Raw genomic sequence first — 21,490 nt, 5'->3', positions numbered from 1 at the left:
CGTCATAGGTATTTCCGTTTGCGACGGTGAAAACAAAGATGAGCCAAGTTGGGGAGTGATTTAACTCAAACTGCAAAGAAAGTTGCTGTTTATTTACTTCCATGATTGCTGGTCTTCTCAAATCATACACAACAAGTTGCTGTTTCTTCGCTGTTTCTTACCTACGCACGACTATAACGAGCCCTTAAAGGGTTAATAAACACAAACTGAAGCAGATGTTGTAGAACGTCTAAATACCCCAAAACATAAGTCCACTTACAGTTCTCACGGACACGTGTTTTATCAACTGGCTATCCTCCCGACATGACCGACCACATCATTTCGGCCGTGTGGCACATGTGCCCGCTCACGTTATAAAGCACACCCGCGCTATTCTCCGAGATGCACTTGACGGCCTTTTTTTTGACGACCTAGTTAAGGCAGTAGGGTTTCCCAGCTTAGGCGGGCAAAGTGCTGCGGGAAATGCTGAATTACATTTTCGATTCTAAGGTCACGATTCGGTTCGATTCTCAATTTTTTCTTTTTTTTCTTTTGAAAGAACAGGTTGCTATGCCATTTTTAGACTAGACTTTTATGAAATATAATATCTGACCTTGAACCCGGAGATGCCCTGCCATGGTAGTCGTGCTGCCAGTGTAAAAATATGGTACACGCACATACCTGATAAAACGAAACTTCCTGTCAGATGAACATTCCTGTCAGTACTTTGCACCTTAAAAACGCACTTTTATTACGGTCAGACAAGATTGTGAGACCATACCCCAATAAGTCCAGTTTAAATGCGGTTTTCATAAGTCTTAAACAACTGAAATAAGTTGTTCTGAAACTTAAACAGATCTCAGTTCAGAGAAACAACGGTGTTCTGTCACAGACGCCCCTCTGCTGTGGAGGTTAGAGGAGGTTGACTCGCAGCACTCAACACGTGTTTTTTTTTTGCTTGGTAAGCCGACCGGACGTGACATGGTAGCGTGACAGCATCAAAGATTTCATTTTTTAATTCGAAGTTCGATCTTGTGACTTAATTTCGATTTAAAATCGAAATCTTGACACCCTTAAAAATTATCCAGAGATGGTTTTACATGTCCATTTACAACCCTAGGATTTGCCTTTAGAAAGAAATGGTCTATTATTACCTTATTTGAAAGGGTCATAAATAATAATGTTGAGCTCTGCTCCGATTGCCAGTTTTACAGAGCATTTCATTTCAGTAGCTCTGTGTGTGTGTAAACAGACCTTATGTTTGAGCTTGTATCAGACGAAGATACAGATTTTAAGGAATAATCAATTGTTTGAAGATTGTTAATGGACGTTTCTGAGTGGGACGTTTGTGTTTTTTCAGTATGGACCTACAAAACTGTAAGGTCAATAGTAGTAACGGCATAGTGCTAGTAGGCCTAACATTAATACGCAGTGCAAAGGTCCGGCATCGTCCATGAATTAGAAGTACAGGTGGAGATAGCAGCGCTACCTAGCTACTTCCAATGACAAGACCCCTGTTCCAAGATGGCGGTGGTTTTGACGCATGCTTAGAACCCCAAGGCGACATCCAAGCCGTTTCGCAATGTCAAGGAAGGATCCTCGGAAGCCAGAATTTCGAGGATGCTACGTCATCGACGTCCGCCGAAGGACTGTTCCAATGTTGAGGATCCTCGAAATTTCAGCCAAGGACTGAGTCCTTCGTTCAAGAAATATCCCATATACAGGAAATGATGCATATTTGTATCCTTCGCACTCTTCACGCGCTGAAATCACCCACAATCCTATGCGCGCAGCACCGAAAGCACACCTTTTAATCACCCAATGACGTAATGACGTGCACTTGCTAGCCTGTTCCATTTAACGTGTTCTCCGAATGCTTAAAAGGAGCCTCGCCTAGCCTCTGAAGGAAGTGACTTGTAAGGACAAGTCCTGCCAAGGAAGTATCCTTGACATTGAGAAACGGCTCCAGTGTATATATCTATGCCTAAATGCTAGCATATAGCATTAACTAGCATATAGCGCTAACTCACCAGTCACAACATTGTACTTAATTGAATGCGTAATTTGTTGGAGCATACATCACGACTGTAATGTCATAGTTGGTGTTACGTTAAGATTGGCCTGTTGTACATGCACGAGGTTTACATAATAAGCAGGAAACAATCGTTTGAGACTCACCCTATGTCATTACCATGTACAGAACTCTTATTATTTATCTATGCCTAGTAAAAAACAATTTTACATTTTACGGCACCTTTAAATAACAGCCAAGAGGAGCTATGGAAAAACTGCTCTCATGTAAAAATTTGTTATTTAATTTCACAGTAATCAGTCACATCGACATGACATTTATGCCTCAGGTGATGGACTCAAAAATGTTTCCAGAACTGAGCAACTGATGATGTTTTTTTTGTACTTCTCGAGTCGTGGCCCACAATCTGGCGATATTCCAGTGATGGGACAAGATGGGGTGTAAGTGTATTGATCTGTCCATCATGCTAGTTTTGATATGTCATTAGACTCACCACACACATTCTTCTCTTTTATCAGCTGCGAAGCACAGCAAATCTTTACACCATATAAACAGCCTGCTGCTTGATGTCCCAATCAGGCCTGGAGACGGACATCACCTTCTGTCTCATTCGCTGTCTGTTCGGTTTCCTTCTATGTGTGTGTGTCTGTCTGTCTAGCACATAATCACTTGGTCTGGACTCGATCTTCGTTTTCAACCTGAATTGAATCAGCCAGCTATGAGACATGTGTTAGGACTGTGTTTTATGTCATGATGCAAAGCAGCGTTTCTTTTCCACCACGAAGCCTTAATTCAAACAGGAGCTTAGAAAGCTAGGCAGTGGGAGGAACTGAATTGGATTAATAGTTTTGTAGCTGTCGGAAAACCAATATAAGCGCTGTAGAGGATGCTACTAACTTAACTACTAACTTAATTTTTCCTGTAGCTCTCTTATATTCGTAGCTTTTTCAGTAAAAACTGTTTTCAGGCGAGCAGTGGGTGAGCCGTGTAGCTGTTTTTAATGTCACACTGTATCGTGCCTGCAGCTTTAGATGAGACAATGATCAAAAAATGCTTTTGCATAAACTGTCCTCTGTTTCAGATGTAGCTTTGGGAATTCTGATTCGTTCTGTTCAATCAGTTTGTTCGAATGATTCATGTAATGAACTGATTTAAGCTACAGTTTCAGAGTCACCACGGAGTCAGGGGTTCTGGATTTTCCATATGAAAGGTGGGCGGTTTTCATGCCCACACATATAGAAAAACTGTATTTGTTTCTGCTCATGAACTCTCGCTTGGATTTTTGGCAGATAGGCAGTCCAGCTAGAGGCCACCCAAAATGGCCTGTATTGAATAAAAGGGTGCTGCTGGCCCAGCGTGCTCTGTCGGAGGTGTTGCGGTGTGTTTACGAATACACTGCAACAATTAAGAAAGTATTGCGATTGATTGTACACACATGAGCCTAAAAATGTTAATGCTGTGCTTCTGATAGCCAAGAGATAGGCATTATCCATGGTTTTTCCATAAGGAAAGAGGAGGCTTGATTTTGATGATGGGTTTTATTTCAGATTACAGGATTTGGAGATTTCCCAAATGACTCCAAATGGAAAGAATTATTCTACTTGAAAGCCACACTCGTTCGATTGTCCAGTAAAACCACATTTGACTCGTTTTTCCCAAAAATCTGATCATTCATAGCCATTGAAAACAATGTTTTGGGCTTGGTCTTTCAATGAGTTGCTCAGTAGTTTGCATTGTCTTACAGTTGAATTTACAATAAGCCTGCTCATATTTATTTTTTTTTAGTCAACATCTGGACTGAAATCTATTCTGCTAAGCATAAATTTTCTTTCTGCTGGCTGTAGTGTTCATGTGAAGCTATTAAAAGAGGAAAAGTCACATGGTATATTGTAAGTTCTAGGAGGAGAGTGTGTAGAAATTTCTATGGCCCAATAAAAATAAATCAAATGTCACAATATAATATTATTCTGTGGGAACTGATTTAAATGTTAGTTTAAAATAAATATTTTTATTACAGTTTCACAGTTCAGATGTTGCAATAACTGGGTTAGATGCAGTGCAATGGAAATGAAACAGAATAGATCACAGTAGTCTTAAGATGCACTTTTGTTGAAGTGTCTTTAACTATACACTTAAAAACAAACCATGCTAAATAGCACTAACAGTGCTTCACTGGCTTGTAATCATAGGGGAACCATTTGTAGTGCTAAACATCACCTACACCTGTAGCACCTGTGTAGCACCTGTTTAGAGTCTTGTTGTGCTTTGTTGAACCATAAGTGGTGCTGTAGTCATGCTTTAGCACCACTTATGGTTTTACAGATTTTATTTATTTATTTAATTACGCAATTTTTCCTCTTCTCTGGAAGCGCAACAATGCAACTGCATCCACTCACAAAAAATAAATGATATATTTATGGTAGTAAATTTACAAAATATCTTTATCTTTACATTATTTTTTTTGTTTTGGCGTAAAAGAAATATTGATCTTTTTGACCCATGTAATCTATTGTTAGCTATTGCTACAAATATACTCGTGCGACTTAACACTGGTTTTGTGGTCCAGGGTCACTTATAATAAAAAAGCACAGTGAAAAAATAACTCAAATTTTTGAAATTTATTAATTTGTAAGTCTAGCATAATGATGCAGTTTTTTAAAATACAGTCCTAATTCGGATACTTTTCAAATTTATCAAATTTTATTTAATTAATTAATTTATGATTTAATGAATAGTTGTACCACTGTATGACACCCTTCAAAACCAACCTATTCTCAAGGAAAACCGTAACTATTTTAGAAGGTGGTGATTTTGCATGAATTCATATGATGTGCATTGAATAAAAACATACGATGATTAGAAAAAACAAACATGAAGGTTGACCCGTAAACACAACCGTCATCGGGCAAATCAGTATATACGAACAAAATACAAATGAGATCCTACAAATTCATACGAATTATTGCTAAAATGTAAAATAGTTACAAACTGCCATGATATTCGGCTGGTATGACATGTGAGAAATGCTGTTATGTCATAATTTTCCTGCTAGTTTCCTTCACCTCTCACTTTTTCCCAAATTGTAGACGGTCTGGTAGACTTATTCATGACATTAAGGAAGGAAAACAATCCTTAACCTATCCAGTGACACTGTCATTCCCTGCTGCTTTTGAGATAATGCAGACTGGTTTCAGTGGGTTTTTGGAGAGGACGATGGCATGTGGTTTGCTTGGCTTTATTATCAGCACATTCAGTCCGGCTAGCCTTTCTCCGTGACTACGTGCGACGACAGCCCCTCATGCAGTGGTGTTGATTTATGCATTGCGTGGGCAATTCCTTCATAATGAACCCCCCGAGGCAAGCGGGAGGCAGTGAGGGAGGAGGATGGGGCCGCTCTCTGTCTAATATTTCCTGGGAGACCGAGCTAAACGACTAGCTCAGCGGCCCAAACTGGACTCTGCGGTCTGCTGGGATTCAGTTTTGTGATGACTGTTTGAAGTGCATGAAGTTCGCTTTTGATATTTCGGGACATCGGGGAAAGGGGGCTAACCTTGCTATCGATTTGCACACTTGTTCGGGCCTGTCTAGTTTGCTGTGGAAGCAAAGGGAAAAGACCTGGCAGGAAAAGCCAGTGAGTCATTGGGGTTAGATGTACCTTCCATGCTCTTTAATCGATAAGGCCATGTAGACTTTATATCTCTTTCTCCTGTTATCTGCACTATGCCCCTGGCACAGCGATACCGAGCTGTCAAGTATATCTGTCAGTGAGTTTGTTCACGGTGGCAAAGAGATTCTTATTGATCTTCGCTAACAGATTGAATTTCCTTCTTTGGACTCGCAGACCATTCTTGTCGTCGTCTTTAAATCGCATAAACTAAAAGATCTCATGTTCGGTACATAATAAAATCTGAATGGAAATATTAGCACAAGTTTTTTTTTGCTCATGGCAGGCATTGTCGCAGGATTTCAGGACTGAACACATGAATTGGAGGCAGAAAGAGAACGGATCGATATGGAGATCAGGTTGCCCGAGGGTTCCTTCCAAAGCTGATGAAAACATGATATAGCAGGCCTACAGAAATAGCCTGATTCACTTAATGGACTTGATGTGCAAGCCCTCTGCTTGTACTTGTCTTTGATAAGAAAGTATGTATTCTCTCCTTTTACTGACTTTCTGTGCTGATCTCAGTCTCTCTCTTTTTCTCTTTCAACTCACCCACCTGCTGTCAGGCGGGGATGATCCGAGCAGGTCAAGAGGAGTTTTTTATCGAACCACTGGAGAGAGCAGGAGACATGACAGGAGAAGAAGAAGGCGGAGCCGGGCGACATCACATCGTCTACCGTTCCTCTGACATCAAGAGGCCGCCTGTCAATCAGCCTGACAACTTTCACCCCAAAGGTCAGATCAGCTCATCCTTTCCCTTAAAGGGGTCATATTAAGAGATTTTTTAAAGATGTGTCCCCAGAGTACATATGTGAAATTTTAGCGTAAAATACCTTACAGATAATTTATTATAGCATCTTAAAATTGCCACTTTGTAGGTGTGAGCAAAAATGTGCCGTTTTTGGGTGTGTCCTTTAAAATGCAAATGAGCTGATGAAATGCAAACACTGATCGCCATGATGGTGGTTTGTTGAAATTGAAACTCAATTTTCTCTCTCTTCCTCCACCAAATGTCAGTGCCGTGGTTAGATTAAGGGGAGGTGTTATTATAATAAGATCCCTTTGTGACATCACAAGTGGAGCCAGATTTCAATGACCTAATTCCTCATGTGCTTGCAGAGAATGGTTTACCAAAACATAAGTTACTGGGTGGATCTTTTTCACATTTTCTAGGTTGATAGAAGCATTGGGGAGCCAATTATACATTTTCATGATATGTCCCCTTTAATGACATTCCATTGGGTGCGTAGCACTGCGATATGATGTTGACAAAGCGGATTGGTTGAATTTGCTACTGTGAATTCCATGGTTATTGGCTGAAAATAGGTCCAGCTATATCTCTGTACAACCTCATGAATGATTGCGAGATGAAATATTTGACACGGGTGTTAAACGGATGTGTGAAGCAAATTCAACTTTAAAGCATGTTTAATGCATCCTTTAAAGGGATAGTTTGGCCAAAAATGATATTAAACCCATGATTAACTTACCCCCAAGCTGTCCGAGTTGCATATGTCCATCGATTTTCAGACAAACACATTTTCGGATATTTTAGAAAATGTTTTAGATCTTTCAGGTAATTAAATGTGAAGTTACGGGGTCCACGACCTTCAAGTCCAAAAAAGTGCGTCCATCCTTCACAAAAAAAATCCTCTGTATTCAGGAGAGAGTAGTGTACGCACTTTTCTTAGTGACGTATGACAAATTCAGAGGGTGGGGGCACAGAGCAGCAGCAAAGAAACCTCCGTACGCTGCGTAAAGCTCTGATCTTGAATGCGGACGCGACTAATGGCGCTTTTCCATTGCATAGTACCCCACGGTTTAGTTTAGTTTGGGTCGGGTCAGCTCACCTCACTTTGGCGTAGTTACCTTTTCCATCGAGTTTAGTATCACTTCGCAGTGGGAGGGATTTTAGGCGTGTCGTTATATTTGCGCTGGCCACAGCTGTGACATCATACAAGTGAGAGGAGAGCGTTGTTGTACATTCCCATACATTCATTTATTTATTTCTCAGTCCGCCACAAAATTAAAATTGGCCACCACAAATAGATGTTTGCACATCGCGTTTATCACTACCTCTGTATCACATGACAGTTTCAAACACCCGCGGCGTCAGCCGACGGCGCTCCGCTGAGCCTCACTGAAGTTGCATTTAAGCATATAATGCTGACGTGCTCATCGCAAATGTTCCGCCACAAACTGCAAGCCTGGAAAAAACTGTTAAGGTGTCCCTGATTCTCAACATGTGGATGTTTTTTGTCGCTAAAAGGGTGTTTGGGAACTTATAGCAGAGCACAGATGACAACATGTTTGCTCAAGACAGCGCAAGCTAGCCTAGCACAGGTAAAGCTAGCGATGATGCTGTTAGTGACGTTTCTTTCAGACCAATCAGTGATCTACAGTGTTTTCGCGTCACGTTTGGTATCAGCTCGGGTCGCTTGGAACCCCAACCGAGGTGTTACGAAAAAAAGTATTGGGTACCACGTACTACACCTAATGGAAAAGCTCCCAAAAGTAAGCTGAACCGACCCAAACTAAACCAAACCGTGGGGTACTATGCAATGGAAAAGCGCCAAAAGATGGCGGCGCTACCGGAAAGTAATTATTTTGGTTAATAAAGTTTTAAATATGGATATTTCTACAACAACACCGCGCGGATTACCCTCAGAAGACCTTTGTTTATCATCCTGGAGCTGTTTGGATGTATTTTGTGAAGGATGGACACACTTCTTTTGGACTTGAAGGTCGTGGACCCCGTAACTTCACATTTAATTAACTGAAAGATCTAAAACATTTTCTAAAATATCCGAAAATGTGTTTGTCTGAAAAACGATGGACATATGCAACTCGGACAGCTTGGGGGTGAGTAAATCGTGGGTTTAAAATAATTTTTGGCCGAACTATCCCTTTAAGCTGAAGTATACAGACTTTGCAAATTTGGCTGCTCCACAAAAACTTTAATTTCAATGTCGACAGCTTAGACTTCTTTATAATCTATCTAGTAAACATGAGGATGAGAAAATAATAAACTAATAAATAATTTTACATACAGTAATATGATGAATAGATCAGGACCAGGATATGTGGACAATAGTGGGCAAAGTTCTCCAGGGCTGAGTCATTGCCCTTGCTGTCCTTACGTCCACTGACTCTCTCAGCATCCGGTGTGGGAGACTTGTGAGAAGAGCTGCACCCGAGTGACTGTATAAAGTCATAAACGTCTGTAAAAGCACTGACATGTCACTATGAGTTTAAACAGTGGAGTTCAATCGGGGCAAACTGGAAGGCTTCTCATGCATCATAGTCTCTTTTTCTTTTTCTTTTTTAAAATGGTTCTTTTCTAGAGCTACAGTGCATTCAGAAAGTATTCAGTCCCAGTTTTCTTTTTTTCAGTTGTATTATGTTGCAACCTGATACTACAATCATTTAAATTTAGTTATTGTTTCTTTAATCTACCAACCTATCCTCCATCCGATACGATTGTTTTGGTCATGTGTCTCTCCCAAATACGGCCTGTTGCAGGTGAAACTTGCAAAAGTCGAAATTGATAATCGTTCTGAATCTGTTCTCTAACAAATTTCCTTCACAAAAATGCAATTTTTTCAGCTTTTTGCTAAAAAGAAAAATACCCATACCCATATTTTTTTTTTCAAAAAGTACTTAATGTATTCCAAGTGTACCGAGGTCAAACCATCGATTTATATTAAGAAAAGACGCAGACGTGATGACAATCCGCTGTAAATATCGTATCCGGTGTACACTTGTTCAAAAACTGCCACAAGAAGAAGAGATGATACGTTATCTTTGATTGTGAAATAGGATTAGCTCTCGTGTGTCTCGAGACCGATTGCATTATTACGATAGTTAAGAATGTGAAGCACTATGGCTGTCGTGACCAACTGCATCATGCTCTAATGTTCCAGTTTATGTAAAAATAAGATCTGACTGTATGTTGCATTCATGGATTTCTACATATAAAGTGATCGTATGGCTTCACTTCGCAAGGTTTGCAAAGCGAATTGCTTGTAATACGTTTACACTAGAGATGCACTGATATTACATTTTCCACCGATACTGATAGCCGATTATTCAGACTGATATGCCGATGCCGATACCAATAGTTAGGTGTTTATATTAACTTGCATTAACTAAATTCTGAAGATTAAACTAGTGATGTTTCTTTACATTTTCTAAACACAGATCTCATATTTATTGCATTTTCCTGTTCTCTTTTGATTGACAGGATATGTTAGTCATGACTAGCCGATATTGTGAAAGATTGCTTTTATTGACCAATACAGATTATTATTACTGATTTAAATGATTGTTGTAGCATCAAGCTGCAACATAACAAAGTTGAAAAAGTGAAGGAGGTCTGAATACTTTCTAAATGCACTATATGTGAATTGCTTACAACGGACTTGTTAATTCAGTATCAATACCAAAATTACCAACATTTTTGCAAATCCTTTTAAGGGCAATTTGTGGTCATTATGGTGAAGTGATTTACAAAAAGAATTTAAAGTAAAAAGTCCCCTGTGGTGAAAATCAAGTTTTGTTGTTGTTTATAAGTCCATGTGGTTTATAATGTGCTTTGAGACAAACCATTGCTGAGTAGTTTCTACATAAAATTAGAGTTTTACAAAGACAGATTAAACGCCACATTTGAAGTTGCCTCGGTTTCCTACTTCACAAAATGTAAACACATTTGAACAAGTGGATCAGTACTTCAAGCCATACAGATATTTATGTACGTTGCATAGACTGCATAGAAATTGGACTTAATAACTGCTTGCACCAACAATTTGCGCTGTTCTTGGTAAATTGCATTGTTCGTTATGGAAATTAGGTTTTTGTGGCTGCTTTTTAACATGCACCTTGTCAGTATGGGGCGATTCATATTTTGTCTCTTTTGTGTGTCTCAAAAGCGCAATGAAAAGAAAGAGGGAAAGCAACGCAGTCGCATTTTCTGTATGGTTTTAGAGTCGAAATGTGAATCTCCCATAAGTCAGCCGCAAATAAATGACAATTTTTCCAATTTGCGCTCTCAAGCTAATTTGCCCTGTTTAGTTAATCTGGCCCTTAGCTGCTATGTTTCTGAACGGTAAAGTACAGCATCTATGTACAAACCATATGTACATTTTTAATTGTCTATTAAAGCATTAAAAATATAATTTTTTCTGTTTCATTGCACAGAGCATTTAACTTACACCAGCCTGTTACCATTTTTGACAAAACCATCAGCCATTGTTTTGTATATGATCCCTTTCTTTCTCCATTTTTGTTTGCTGCTGCATCATTTGCGCCCCATGTTGGCACAATGACTCAGAATGAGCAAATTTTCAAAAATGTTATTTATTTAAGCAATATCGCTCGAGTAGGAGTGTGTGATAACTCTTTATATTGCTTTTATACAACAGTTCGACGGCACACTTTGAAAAAAGAATAGACAGAATAGCCGTTTCTTAATATTACCGTTTCTTGGTCACAAAGTGTAGTATTAAGATTAGTTCAGGCGCGAATATATATGTATAATATTCAAATGTGCAGTCGATTAGTAAAGATAGCGCTTATTTAAACATTTGCTTAAAAAGATTTGGACGAGACCCAGACGCACCAGCGGACACCATCGCCTGATCTGGGCTACAATTCTGACAGGGATTCCCTGGCTCCGATGTATCTGTGTTTGATGGTCAAAAATGAAATGAAACCGGCAGTACTTGGTGTCATGAAACTATTATTTGTTATTTATTATGGCCCACAGTAGTATGTGGGACTTGTGCCGAACAATGTCTGCAGTTTTGTTTTGAATTTCATTGCTGTGTGCAGCCAAAAAAGTGAATTTATGGTGTTGTCAGTTGTCACGTGCAGTTTGACTGGACAGCTCTACTCTTCTGTAAAGGACATGAGACACAGCGATCTGTCTCTACAGTACAGTCACGCAGAGCCGAGCTTTTGCTGTTTTTCTTCCTTCACCAAAACATTCATTAATAAATGAGTTGATAAACCGCTGTCTAAACACTTACCGTCCCGAGGAAGGTGAACGGCAAGGTTTGTTTTTTTACCAAGAACCGTTACACCCCTAGTACAGTTACATTCAAGCTATTTTAAAACATGAAGAAATAACTGAAACACGGAAAAACTTTTACATATGCTATTATGATGCTCAAAGATGAGTTTTAAGTTGTAAAATTATAGACTATAGGGGGACTTTAAAATCTGAATTTGGCCAGCAAACACTTTGACTGAGGAAAGCACCACATCAGTTAGTGCCTTACACACGTGCATTTACTCAGTTTTTGTTTTAGTTGAAGTACCACACATGTGGCAGTAAGCATTATACCATATTGTGTGCATGCGTGCGTGTGTGTGTTTGTTTTTGTGTATGTGTGTGTGTGTGTGTGTGAGAGAGAGAGAGAGAGAGAGACCATGTGTAAGTGTTGTTCTCAGTGAATTCCAGTAGAGGCATGCTGGACTCAGGCAGTCAGTGTCTACGTGGCAAAGTCTGATGAAAGTTTAAGCTCTGTTTGGCAGACACAGAAAGTGAAACATTCAGAATTAGCCAACTGTAAAAGTGGTGCAGGGGAAAAAAAGAAAGAACAGTGAGCAATTTTTCCTTTCAAACACAGACCTCAAAATTGAGTTTCATAAACAGACCTGCTGGTGAAACTTTCTGGCTTTGTTTCTGTAATTTCATCACAGTTTACATGGTTTAGATAACTGTGTTACAGGAGTGGTTCACTCCTAAAATTTGAAACTCGTAGCGGTACCGTGGATATTGTTGCCTGTTGTATGATAAATTGCTTGTGATGTTCCTCATTTGTAAGTCGCTTTGGATAAAAGCGTCTGTCATAATGATTAAACATGAATGTAAATGAGTGTTTTTCTGAATTGGCATGCACATGCGTTGATCAAATTGGATCTTGATTTACTCTTTGACCTTAAGCGAGATCTTGCAATTGCTGTTAAGCTCTCACGGTGAAGACGCTGGTAAACATGTTTGCATGCTAAATGGGTTATATAGGATTTTAATAATTGAATAATCTGATTTTGTTGGGTAATGTGCCAGTGCCAAACATTGAAATGACCTTAGAAACTGTGGATGCACTCGCTCTGAAGAACATTCATTCATATCTGAGAGCCAAGAATCATCAAATGACTTGATGTTACTGTAATCCGAGAAAGAGGATTTCACAACCCTGAATCATCAATATGTTGTACCTTCTCCTCTAACATTTGCTTTTGGGATTTTGTTCATTGCCCTGATGAATTAACTTGACCTTCACCTTGACTGTGTGCTATTTAAAGACCGCTATCTGTCTAAACACATGGAGGACATGCTAATTAGCAAGGGGTAATGTACAGTCGGGCAGTCATTTTCGCAAAATATCCCGTTTTAGTTTACGATAATGACCGGCTGACTGTACATCGTCCAGTTTATTTCAAGGCTACTTGTCAACAAAGTATTTTGGCACAACTTTTGATTTAACATAATATTGTAAATCAGAATCAGGTCATTCAAAGTGCTTTGTAATAAATTAACAGTTGACAGCAGTAAGTCCACGACTCCACGGACATTTCTAGCTATTTTGACGCCATAGTGCCCCCCCCCACACACACACCAAACAAGACATTAAATACATTAATAAATACATATCTTTAATGCATAAAAAGGATGTAACTATATTTTCTACTCTATCCCAATGATCTTTTGGCATAACAGTGGGGGCAGCAATCACAATTTTGGGTGACTGAGCCCATTAAAACATTGGCACCCCCTGCAGCAGGTGGTGCCCTAGGCCAGTGGTTCCCAAACTTTTTCAGCCTGCGGCCCCCCAAAGAAAATTTGTGACAAAAACTGTTCTAAACTCAACATTTTACTAAAACACATATTAAATTATACAAAAAAGTAGTGCTGGTTAGTAGCCTTATTTTTTTATGTTTAATTACACAGAGTTCATGATAAATTAATGTATTTTATAAAATGTCATAAAACTGGGGGCCCCGCCCCCCAGTTTGAAAACCCCTGCCCTAGGCAACCGGCTAGTTTGCCTATGCCTAAAAACGGCCCTGAGTAAGTCCCATCTGAGGTGACCTTATATATATATATATATATGTATATATATAGTGATCAGGTCTTGTATCACCTTGAAGGGATTTATTTGACACATGAGTAAATGTATGTACACAAAATAATTATTTCAGGGTTTCCCGCAGCACATTTCAGTTAAGGCGGCCCACCTAAGCTCGGAAACCCTACCGCCCTACTAGGTTGTCGCCCTACTAGGTCGTCCAAAAAAAAACAACAAAAAAAAAAACGCTGCACAAAGGCCGTCAAAGGCATCTCGAAGAATTGCGCGTATGCGCATCACTCCACGAGCGGGGACGCGTGCCACACGGCCGAAATGAGAAAGACTTGGTCCGGACTGTCACTGTCTGGAGGATAACTAGCCAGTTGATAAAACATCTCGGAGAATAGTGCGGACACACCGCGAGCGTGCACGTGCACCACACGGCCGAAATGAGATAAGACATGGAGAATATGTCTGGTATTGTGTTAGTCTATAGTTTTTGCAATTTTGAAGTAAGTCAGCTGGTGATTTTGTTGTTTGAGCAACCTGCTAGCTAGGTTTCATGTGCCTGTTGATTAGATATAATTGTTGAGCGCTCTTGCTCACTTTATTTATGTGCATTATTTACATGGTACAGTAGTTACATTACTTTAAGATAATGTAATTAATAGTGGGAAATAATCAGTTTTTAAATTTTTTGCGCTATCTATCATCATTCGCCAGACGTTCTACAACATCTGCTTCAGTTTGTGTTTATTAACCCTTTAGTTTCACTTCACCATGCAGCTATTCCCGTTAGAGGTCAACACATTTAGTTCATTAATAGTTTAGTATGTGTTCATTTTCTGTCATAGTTTCTTCAAAATTAAGTTTTATTTGAGTGTTTTAGATAAAAATATTTTAATTTTCATCATGACACATACTGTGATTGCCAGGCCTTTCGCCCCAACCACCTTAAATAACTAATTTTCTGAGGGAAACCCTGTATTTTATCCCAAAACATGTTCCCACAATTTCAAAGGCAACGAACATGCAATTTGGTGTGATCATTTGTAGGCCCGTCATGATGATAACTTTATTGGCTTATCGCACAATTAATTAGCATGACCTCATTGACAATTAATTAGCATGTTTGGACCCTAACCCTATATTTGAAAATAATATTGATTATCGCCATTATTTCTGCGGCAAATAATCAACTTCGATAATCGAAGTAGCTTTTGGGACAAGCCATATCATTTATAAATAAAAATTTTAAAAAAATATGCATAATTAATAATGATTAAGTATGACTTGCAGTTCCCGGATGAAACCGTTATCAGTTTCAGCTGGTTGTTATTTTTTTAACCATGTTTTTTAACCATGGTTAATTTTCGTAAGGGATAATGAATAACTCAGAATGTCTACACTAGCCAGTAAGTATCAAGCATACCAGAGCGCCAAAGTGAAAAGGTATACAAGTGTAAGCCAAATGTTTGACTTTTTTTCACTGAAATCTTGAAAACTAGCATCTTTGTCATTTTATCCCAAACATGTAACATTACATAATCTTGAATGTGCCATAGTGCCTCCAGATAGCAATCAAAGATGATGCAGGTTTGTGTGTGTGTGGTTAAATGTGTGTGTTCATGGCTGTAGAATAAGTGCGTACAGCATGTGTTTTTAATTTAGAATTTTTCCCATCCTTGAAACGACTGAATTCCGGTTGTTCCACGGACTAATAGCTGTTGGCCCGGTCTTGGTATGAGGTGGAGCAGTCGGCTTCGTCCACTTTTGGAAATATTTCCATTTGTGCTGGGACACCTTTGCAGGGACTCTGAATAGGCAGGTTAAGAGAATCTCTTATGAAAAAGGCCAGCATCTTTTCATCTGGAGCAGTAATAAAGGCTGATCTTTCCCCGACTTGTAGCAAGGAATCCAATTTTGATTTGTGAGATCTACAGTATGCTAAAGAAACCAATGGTGCTTGGATGAATAAGATAGTAACTGAAAGGTTACAGGGTTTGTTTGACGTCTTTTCATCTTCTAGAGCATCTGATAAGTGGTTGTGCAAATATTGCTGGCTGATACAGAAAAGCCTCAGATTCATGGTTCTGTCCTCCCTTGTGGTCAGATGAATGTTTATAGCACAAAGTTTGAAATACAGTTAATATAGGGGATTTATTTGGAAGAGATTGGTGGGAGTATTTAATGTAAGATCTAGATGGGGTGGATTTTGTATATGGTCCTGTAGGTTAATAGGTAGAGCATTGCATTGAGTTCATGATTATTGCAAAGGTCATGTTTACTCTCAGGGAACATACATATGCATGCTGAAAAAGTATGTATATATTGAATGCACTATTAGTTACTTTGGATAAATGACTTACCAACTGCAAAACAACATAACTTTGCTGTTTCTGACTGCGCTGACAGAGAGCGGTATAGGAGAAAATGTCTGCACAGCTGAGATGGTTCAGGTGAAATATATCAAATCTTTGTCTGTCCATTGTCAGATTGATGCAGATGTTATTTCTCTTTTGCTTATATTTCCATCTACCTTTAGGTGAACGTTTTAGGGTGATTTTGGCTTGTATGAGCTTTTTAAAGGATTAGTTCACTTTCATAACAAAATTTTATGATAATTTACTCACCACTGTGTCATCCAAGATGTTTATGTCTTTCTTCCTTCAGTCGAAAAGAAGAAAACGATTGTCATTTTTGGCAAGAACCAAAAGCATCGTAAGGCTAAGTAGATCGTAAAACCCTTACGAAAATTAACCATGGTTTTATTGTGGTAAAAGTGTAACCATGTTTTTTTGGTGAATGGATTACTATCAGCAAAACTATGGTTTTACTAGACTAACCATGGTTTAACTATGGTTTTTAAAAACCATAGTTGTCAAAACCATGGTTATTTTGTGGTAACCATGGTTTTACTACAGTAACCATGGTTTTTTGGTCTTAACTGTAGTAAAACCATGGTTAATTTTCGTAAGGGCAGCTGAACTCCCGGTCTGGCGCTACCACTTTTAGCTTAGCTTAGCATAATCCATTGAATCTGATTAGACCATTAGCATCGCGCTAAAAAATAGTTTCAAAAATGAAGAGTTTCAATATTTTTCGCTATTGAAAGTAACCAAGGGGACTATTTTCAGGCAGTGCGTAATATCACTACGGTTAAGTGCAGTGTGAAAAGCTCTATAGTGGACTTCAATGGACCCCGATAGTTTGAAGGTCCAAATCGCAGCTTCATTGCAGCTTCAATGGCTCTAAACAATCCCAAATGAGGCATAAGGGTCATATCTAGCAAAACGATTGTATCACTGTTTATAAGTCCCGGACAACAGATTTAAAAGCATGCAAGGTCAAAAAACTTTTCTCAAAATATAAATTTAAAATTTCCCCATTTCTCAGAGATCCCCAAACGATTCATGTGAAGCCATTCAATGACTCAGTCTGCCTAAACCCCAGCTTTCAGTAGCCTGCTCTGCTCTGATTGGTCAACTGACAGAGTCTCTGCACAGACCAGAGGTGTAAAGAGTAGCTGAAAGCCATACTTGAGTAAAAGTACAAATTCCTTACTGTAAAAATTACTCCACTACAAGTTACAAGTCACCAATTTAAATACGACTTGAGTAAAAGTATTAAAGTAACCCAATTTAAAAGTACTCAAGTATTTTTACTCGTACTGAATGTTGGCTCAAAGATGCACTAGTCATCAACACAAAGAGACATTGTAGGTCAGTGAAAACTAAGTTTATTTATGAGGTTTTATTTCCTAATATAGAAAAGAAATCAAACACCTCAAAATTTTTGACCTGGCAGAACAAACACAGATTAAACATAGTCATAGTCTTTTGATTAAAACTTAATTTAGTTTTAGTCATATTTTTGTCATCTGAATTGATTTAGTTTTAGTCTAATTTTATTCAACATTACATTTTATTTAAACCCATTTAATTTTAGTCTAGTGTCATTGTGTATTTGAATGTGCCATGCTGAAAAATATATAGCCTAACTTTGTGGTATAAATATATGGTAACACTTTACAATAAGGTTCATTAGTTAACATTAGTTAGCTACATTAGTTAACATTAACTAAAAATGAACTGCACTTAGCATTTATTAATCTTTGTTAATTTTAATTTCAACAATTACTTATACTTCATTAAAATCTTGTTAACATTAGTTAATGCACTCTGATCTAACATGAACAAACAATTAAAGCTTACATTTCTATTAACTAACATTAACAAAGATGAATAAATAATGTAACAAATGTATTGCTCATGGTTTGTTCAAGTTAGTTAATACATTAACTACTGTTAACTAATGAACCTTATTGTAAAGTGTTACCAAATATTCTTATAGGCCTAAAGATATAAAAAGATATAATTTTAATATTTAAAAAATTCCTGTAAACTAAAATTACACTAACAGAAATATGATCATGCATATTAAAAACAGGAAGTTGTTCATTCGAAAGATTAATTGAAAACACATGTAGTGCGTAACACCACTATCTCACATTAAGTGCACATTTAGTCATGCATCCCTCTTTACAGTAAATACATTACAGCATACTTGGTTAAATTTGAGGACAGGGAAATTGTACACTTGTTATCAATCTTATAATGTACTTAAGTTACTTGAGCAATCAGTACAGGACATCGCTGGTTTATTTTGGCTTATATAGTAAGTTATATCAAGTTATGTAACTTACCAGCTTAGGTTAGCTGATAAAGTAGCATCAGAGTATAAAAAACATTTGTGCTTGCCTTTGAGTTGCGGGATCGCGATGACCCAATCGCGCTTCACTTTTGATTTGATTGTAGCATCACAAGTTTAACAAAGGGTCCCTTGACTGAAGCAAATGTGATATGCATCCATATGTTTGCGCTTTATCTCTTCTCTCAGATAAGACGCTAAGTTTTCTCTACAGTTTATGACATACGCAGCACGCAGATGTCCCGCTACGGTGGCTCAACGCAAGCCATTCAGTGTTTGACATCAAAATACCGCGAGACCAGACTTCTCCATATGCATTTGATTCGCTCTCGCAGTACTTTGATTTCATACGATTGCCCTGCGTAGCGCCAATGAAGTCCCTCAGTTGTGTGTGTCCGTCTAACCTCGCGACCACAGATTCTATCCATCATCACCCTCTGACACTTTCGTTTCGTTTTTATTTGACGAATAAACAATGTAGCGAGTAACGTTAAGTGTCATTTCAAATGTAGTGGAGTAAAGAGTACAAATACCCAATCAAAAATGTAATTGAGTAGAGAGTAAAAGTTGCTTATATTTTTGATACTCAGTACAAGTACAAAGTAGCCCAAAAAATACTTAAGTACAGTAACGAAGTACATTTACTCGAGTACTTTACACCTCTGGCACAGACCACAGATCAGTGGCACAGACCAACAATAGTGCAACATGTATTGACCTAGTGCTAACATGATTTACAGGGAAGACATTATCGACATCAATACATATCATTCATCATTAATCCAAGCAATAAAAACGATGATAGAAACTAACATTTTACACTCATTTAAGCATGTATGTAAACTATTTAAACGTTTAATAAATCCCTCCTTGAAAAAGTAATTTTAACCCCTGATTCTTCATATATCTTCATCCTTTGGTAGTGAAAACAACACAAACTGAAAACACAGCGTGATATAATGTTTACACACTAACTAGCTGAAGTGTCTGTGGGCAGGTTAGAGTTTTTGTTTCTCCCACCGGCAAGGCTGTAGGCGGAGATTATTATGCAAAGTGTTGGTATTATGTGGATAAAGTCAGGCAGGAGATTCAATCCATATGATGACTCGTTTCAGCGATTCAGAGTCGACTCCCTACTTTAGAAGCCATTAACTTTTTGGTTCAACTACTTTGCACATTGTTTACATTGATGGACAGCTACATGACACACTGCAATACAGGTCATTTTCGATTATTTTGGATCTGTGTGGCTCTTTAAACAATTTTTCGTTTGCACTTGCTCCTAGATGCGTGTTTGCGACTTTACGTATTACATAATCACATCAAAAGGTCACGCATGCCACATCCAGGGCATGCATACATACAAACCATTTTAACAATAAACTGACGCAAAGACAGTAATAAGTGTCATTCCACAGCAAGCGCAATGGCACTGACCCAGTTCGTCTACTAGTGGTTTAAATTATAAGTGGTCTCTCAGGCTTTCTGTTTGTGTGAGAGGACATGTTGGCTTATACCCCCTAATATTAAGTCATCCTGTCATTCCTTAAGCAGGACGACCTTCATAAATGCTTCAAGCAACATAGTTTTTCACTGAAGTAATAGATTACCCTTGGCCAAAATAAGCTTTAATGAGGAACTGTTTGTGTTCTGTAAATTAGTAATCTGTTTTCATTCATATACACTTTGTTTAGGTTTCCATTGTTGTTCTGATTTCTCACTGCTTGTTTTTTCATGTGTTGCTGGAAACTGTTACATCTGCCAGCGCTGATTCAATGCCAAGCTATGCGGTACAGTTGTACCATGGAAATGTGCCTCAATACAGCTTAACTCAAACCAGCAAAGACCAGTAATCCACATCTGTGTTTTCACAGGACATGTTCTTGAAAGTCGATGAGATTTGAAAGGTTTTTATTTTATCCTTTTCCCGACACTCTCTTTTCGTGAATGCAAAACATCCTTGAAGCCCGACATGTCAGAACTGACAACCACAACACTCATCGATCGGAGGAATTATGATAATTGGCACCAGTTACTGACTGCCCAGCCCTCATCAATATTCTGTACATCAGCATCATTCTCCCGGACCAGCACTGATAACTCCCACTGCAATTGAAGCAGGTTGTCAGGGCGAGGAAGTAACCAAATATGCATGAGTTGGGGGGACCTACCATTTTTGGCTGGGGGTGCAATTTTTTTGCTTATTAAAATAGAAATTCTATTTTCAGCCAATAGCAAAGAAATACAACAGCACACTGAAGGCTGTTACCCTTGAAATATGATGACTGTGGTAGTCAAATGGGTGTCAAGTGACATAGGGATACTCACTCGACAGTTACAATGATAGTGTAGGATCATGCTGCACTACACAATAAATCCATAATCCTTTAGGAGTTTTCTGTAATGGTTTTATTGTTTTTTTTTTCAGCAGGGTAGTATCAAAGTTTGATTTCACTAGTTGTTTAGACTGTAATTTCAATCTTTGACATGACCTTACTCAGTCGGTATAAAATAAACCAAGGTTGTATTTGCATAGAATGTTCTTATTATATGGGACGATTTTATGTAGAAAACAATAAATGATTTAAAATGTCTTCTGCTGGGTTTTACAGACTGGGTCACAAATGTAAACACAGTATGCAGTTAGAAAGCAATACGGTACAAGAAGCTGTGCTGTTTTAAGGAATAAGTCACGGCTGAAGGGTGTTGTTAGGCGCTCTCAGCAGTAACAACATAAACAAACTGCTTTCATGGAACAAACTTAACTTCCGGTAAATCTCTAAAAGGACCCCGTTGTTATTGTTTGCAGAGTAGTTTATTTCTCATAACAAGCAAAATAAACAACAATTAGATTACTTTAGTTCAAATCATAGCTAAAGCGTATAAAAAGCTACACTTCAGCTAATGTTACTGTGTAAATTGTGTACTATATAATGTATACACTCTTAACTACAGATCGGCTGCCAAACCTCTCTTTACATAGCACCGTCTCTCCTCGTCTTTAGGAAACCAAAACATTTGTTATTTTCTACA

General features: G+C 38.3%; 1 protein-coding gene across 1 annotated transcript in view; it reads left to right on the top strand.

Annotated features, from left to right (window-relative positions):
• Positions 1-21,490, top strand: part of adamts2a (ADAM metallopeptidase with thrombospondin type 1 motif, 2a) — a 96,636-nt gene that overhangs the window by 21,869 nt on the left and 53,277 nt on the right. Inside the window, exon 3 of the mRNA XM_073871077.1 lies at positions 6,242-6,410. Within this exon, the coding sequence (XP_073727178.1) occupies positions 6,242-6,410 (169 nt within the window). The remainder of the gene's footprint in view (positions 1-6,241; positions 6,411-21,490) is intronic.

Source organism: Misgurnus anguillicaudatus, chromosome 9, assembly GCF_027580225.2.
Source record: "Misgurnus anguillicaudatus chromosome 9, ASM2758022v2, whole genome shotgun sequence".
Lineage (NCBI taxonomy): Eukaryota > Metazoa > Chordata > Actinopteri > Cypriniformes > Cobitidae > Misgurnus > Misgurnus anguillicaudatus.
Note: the sequence above shows the minus strand (reverse complement) of the source record. Positions and strands in the feature narration are given on the sequence as shown.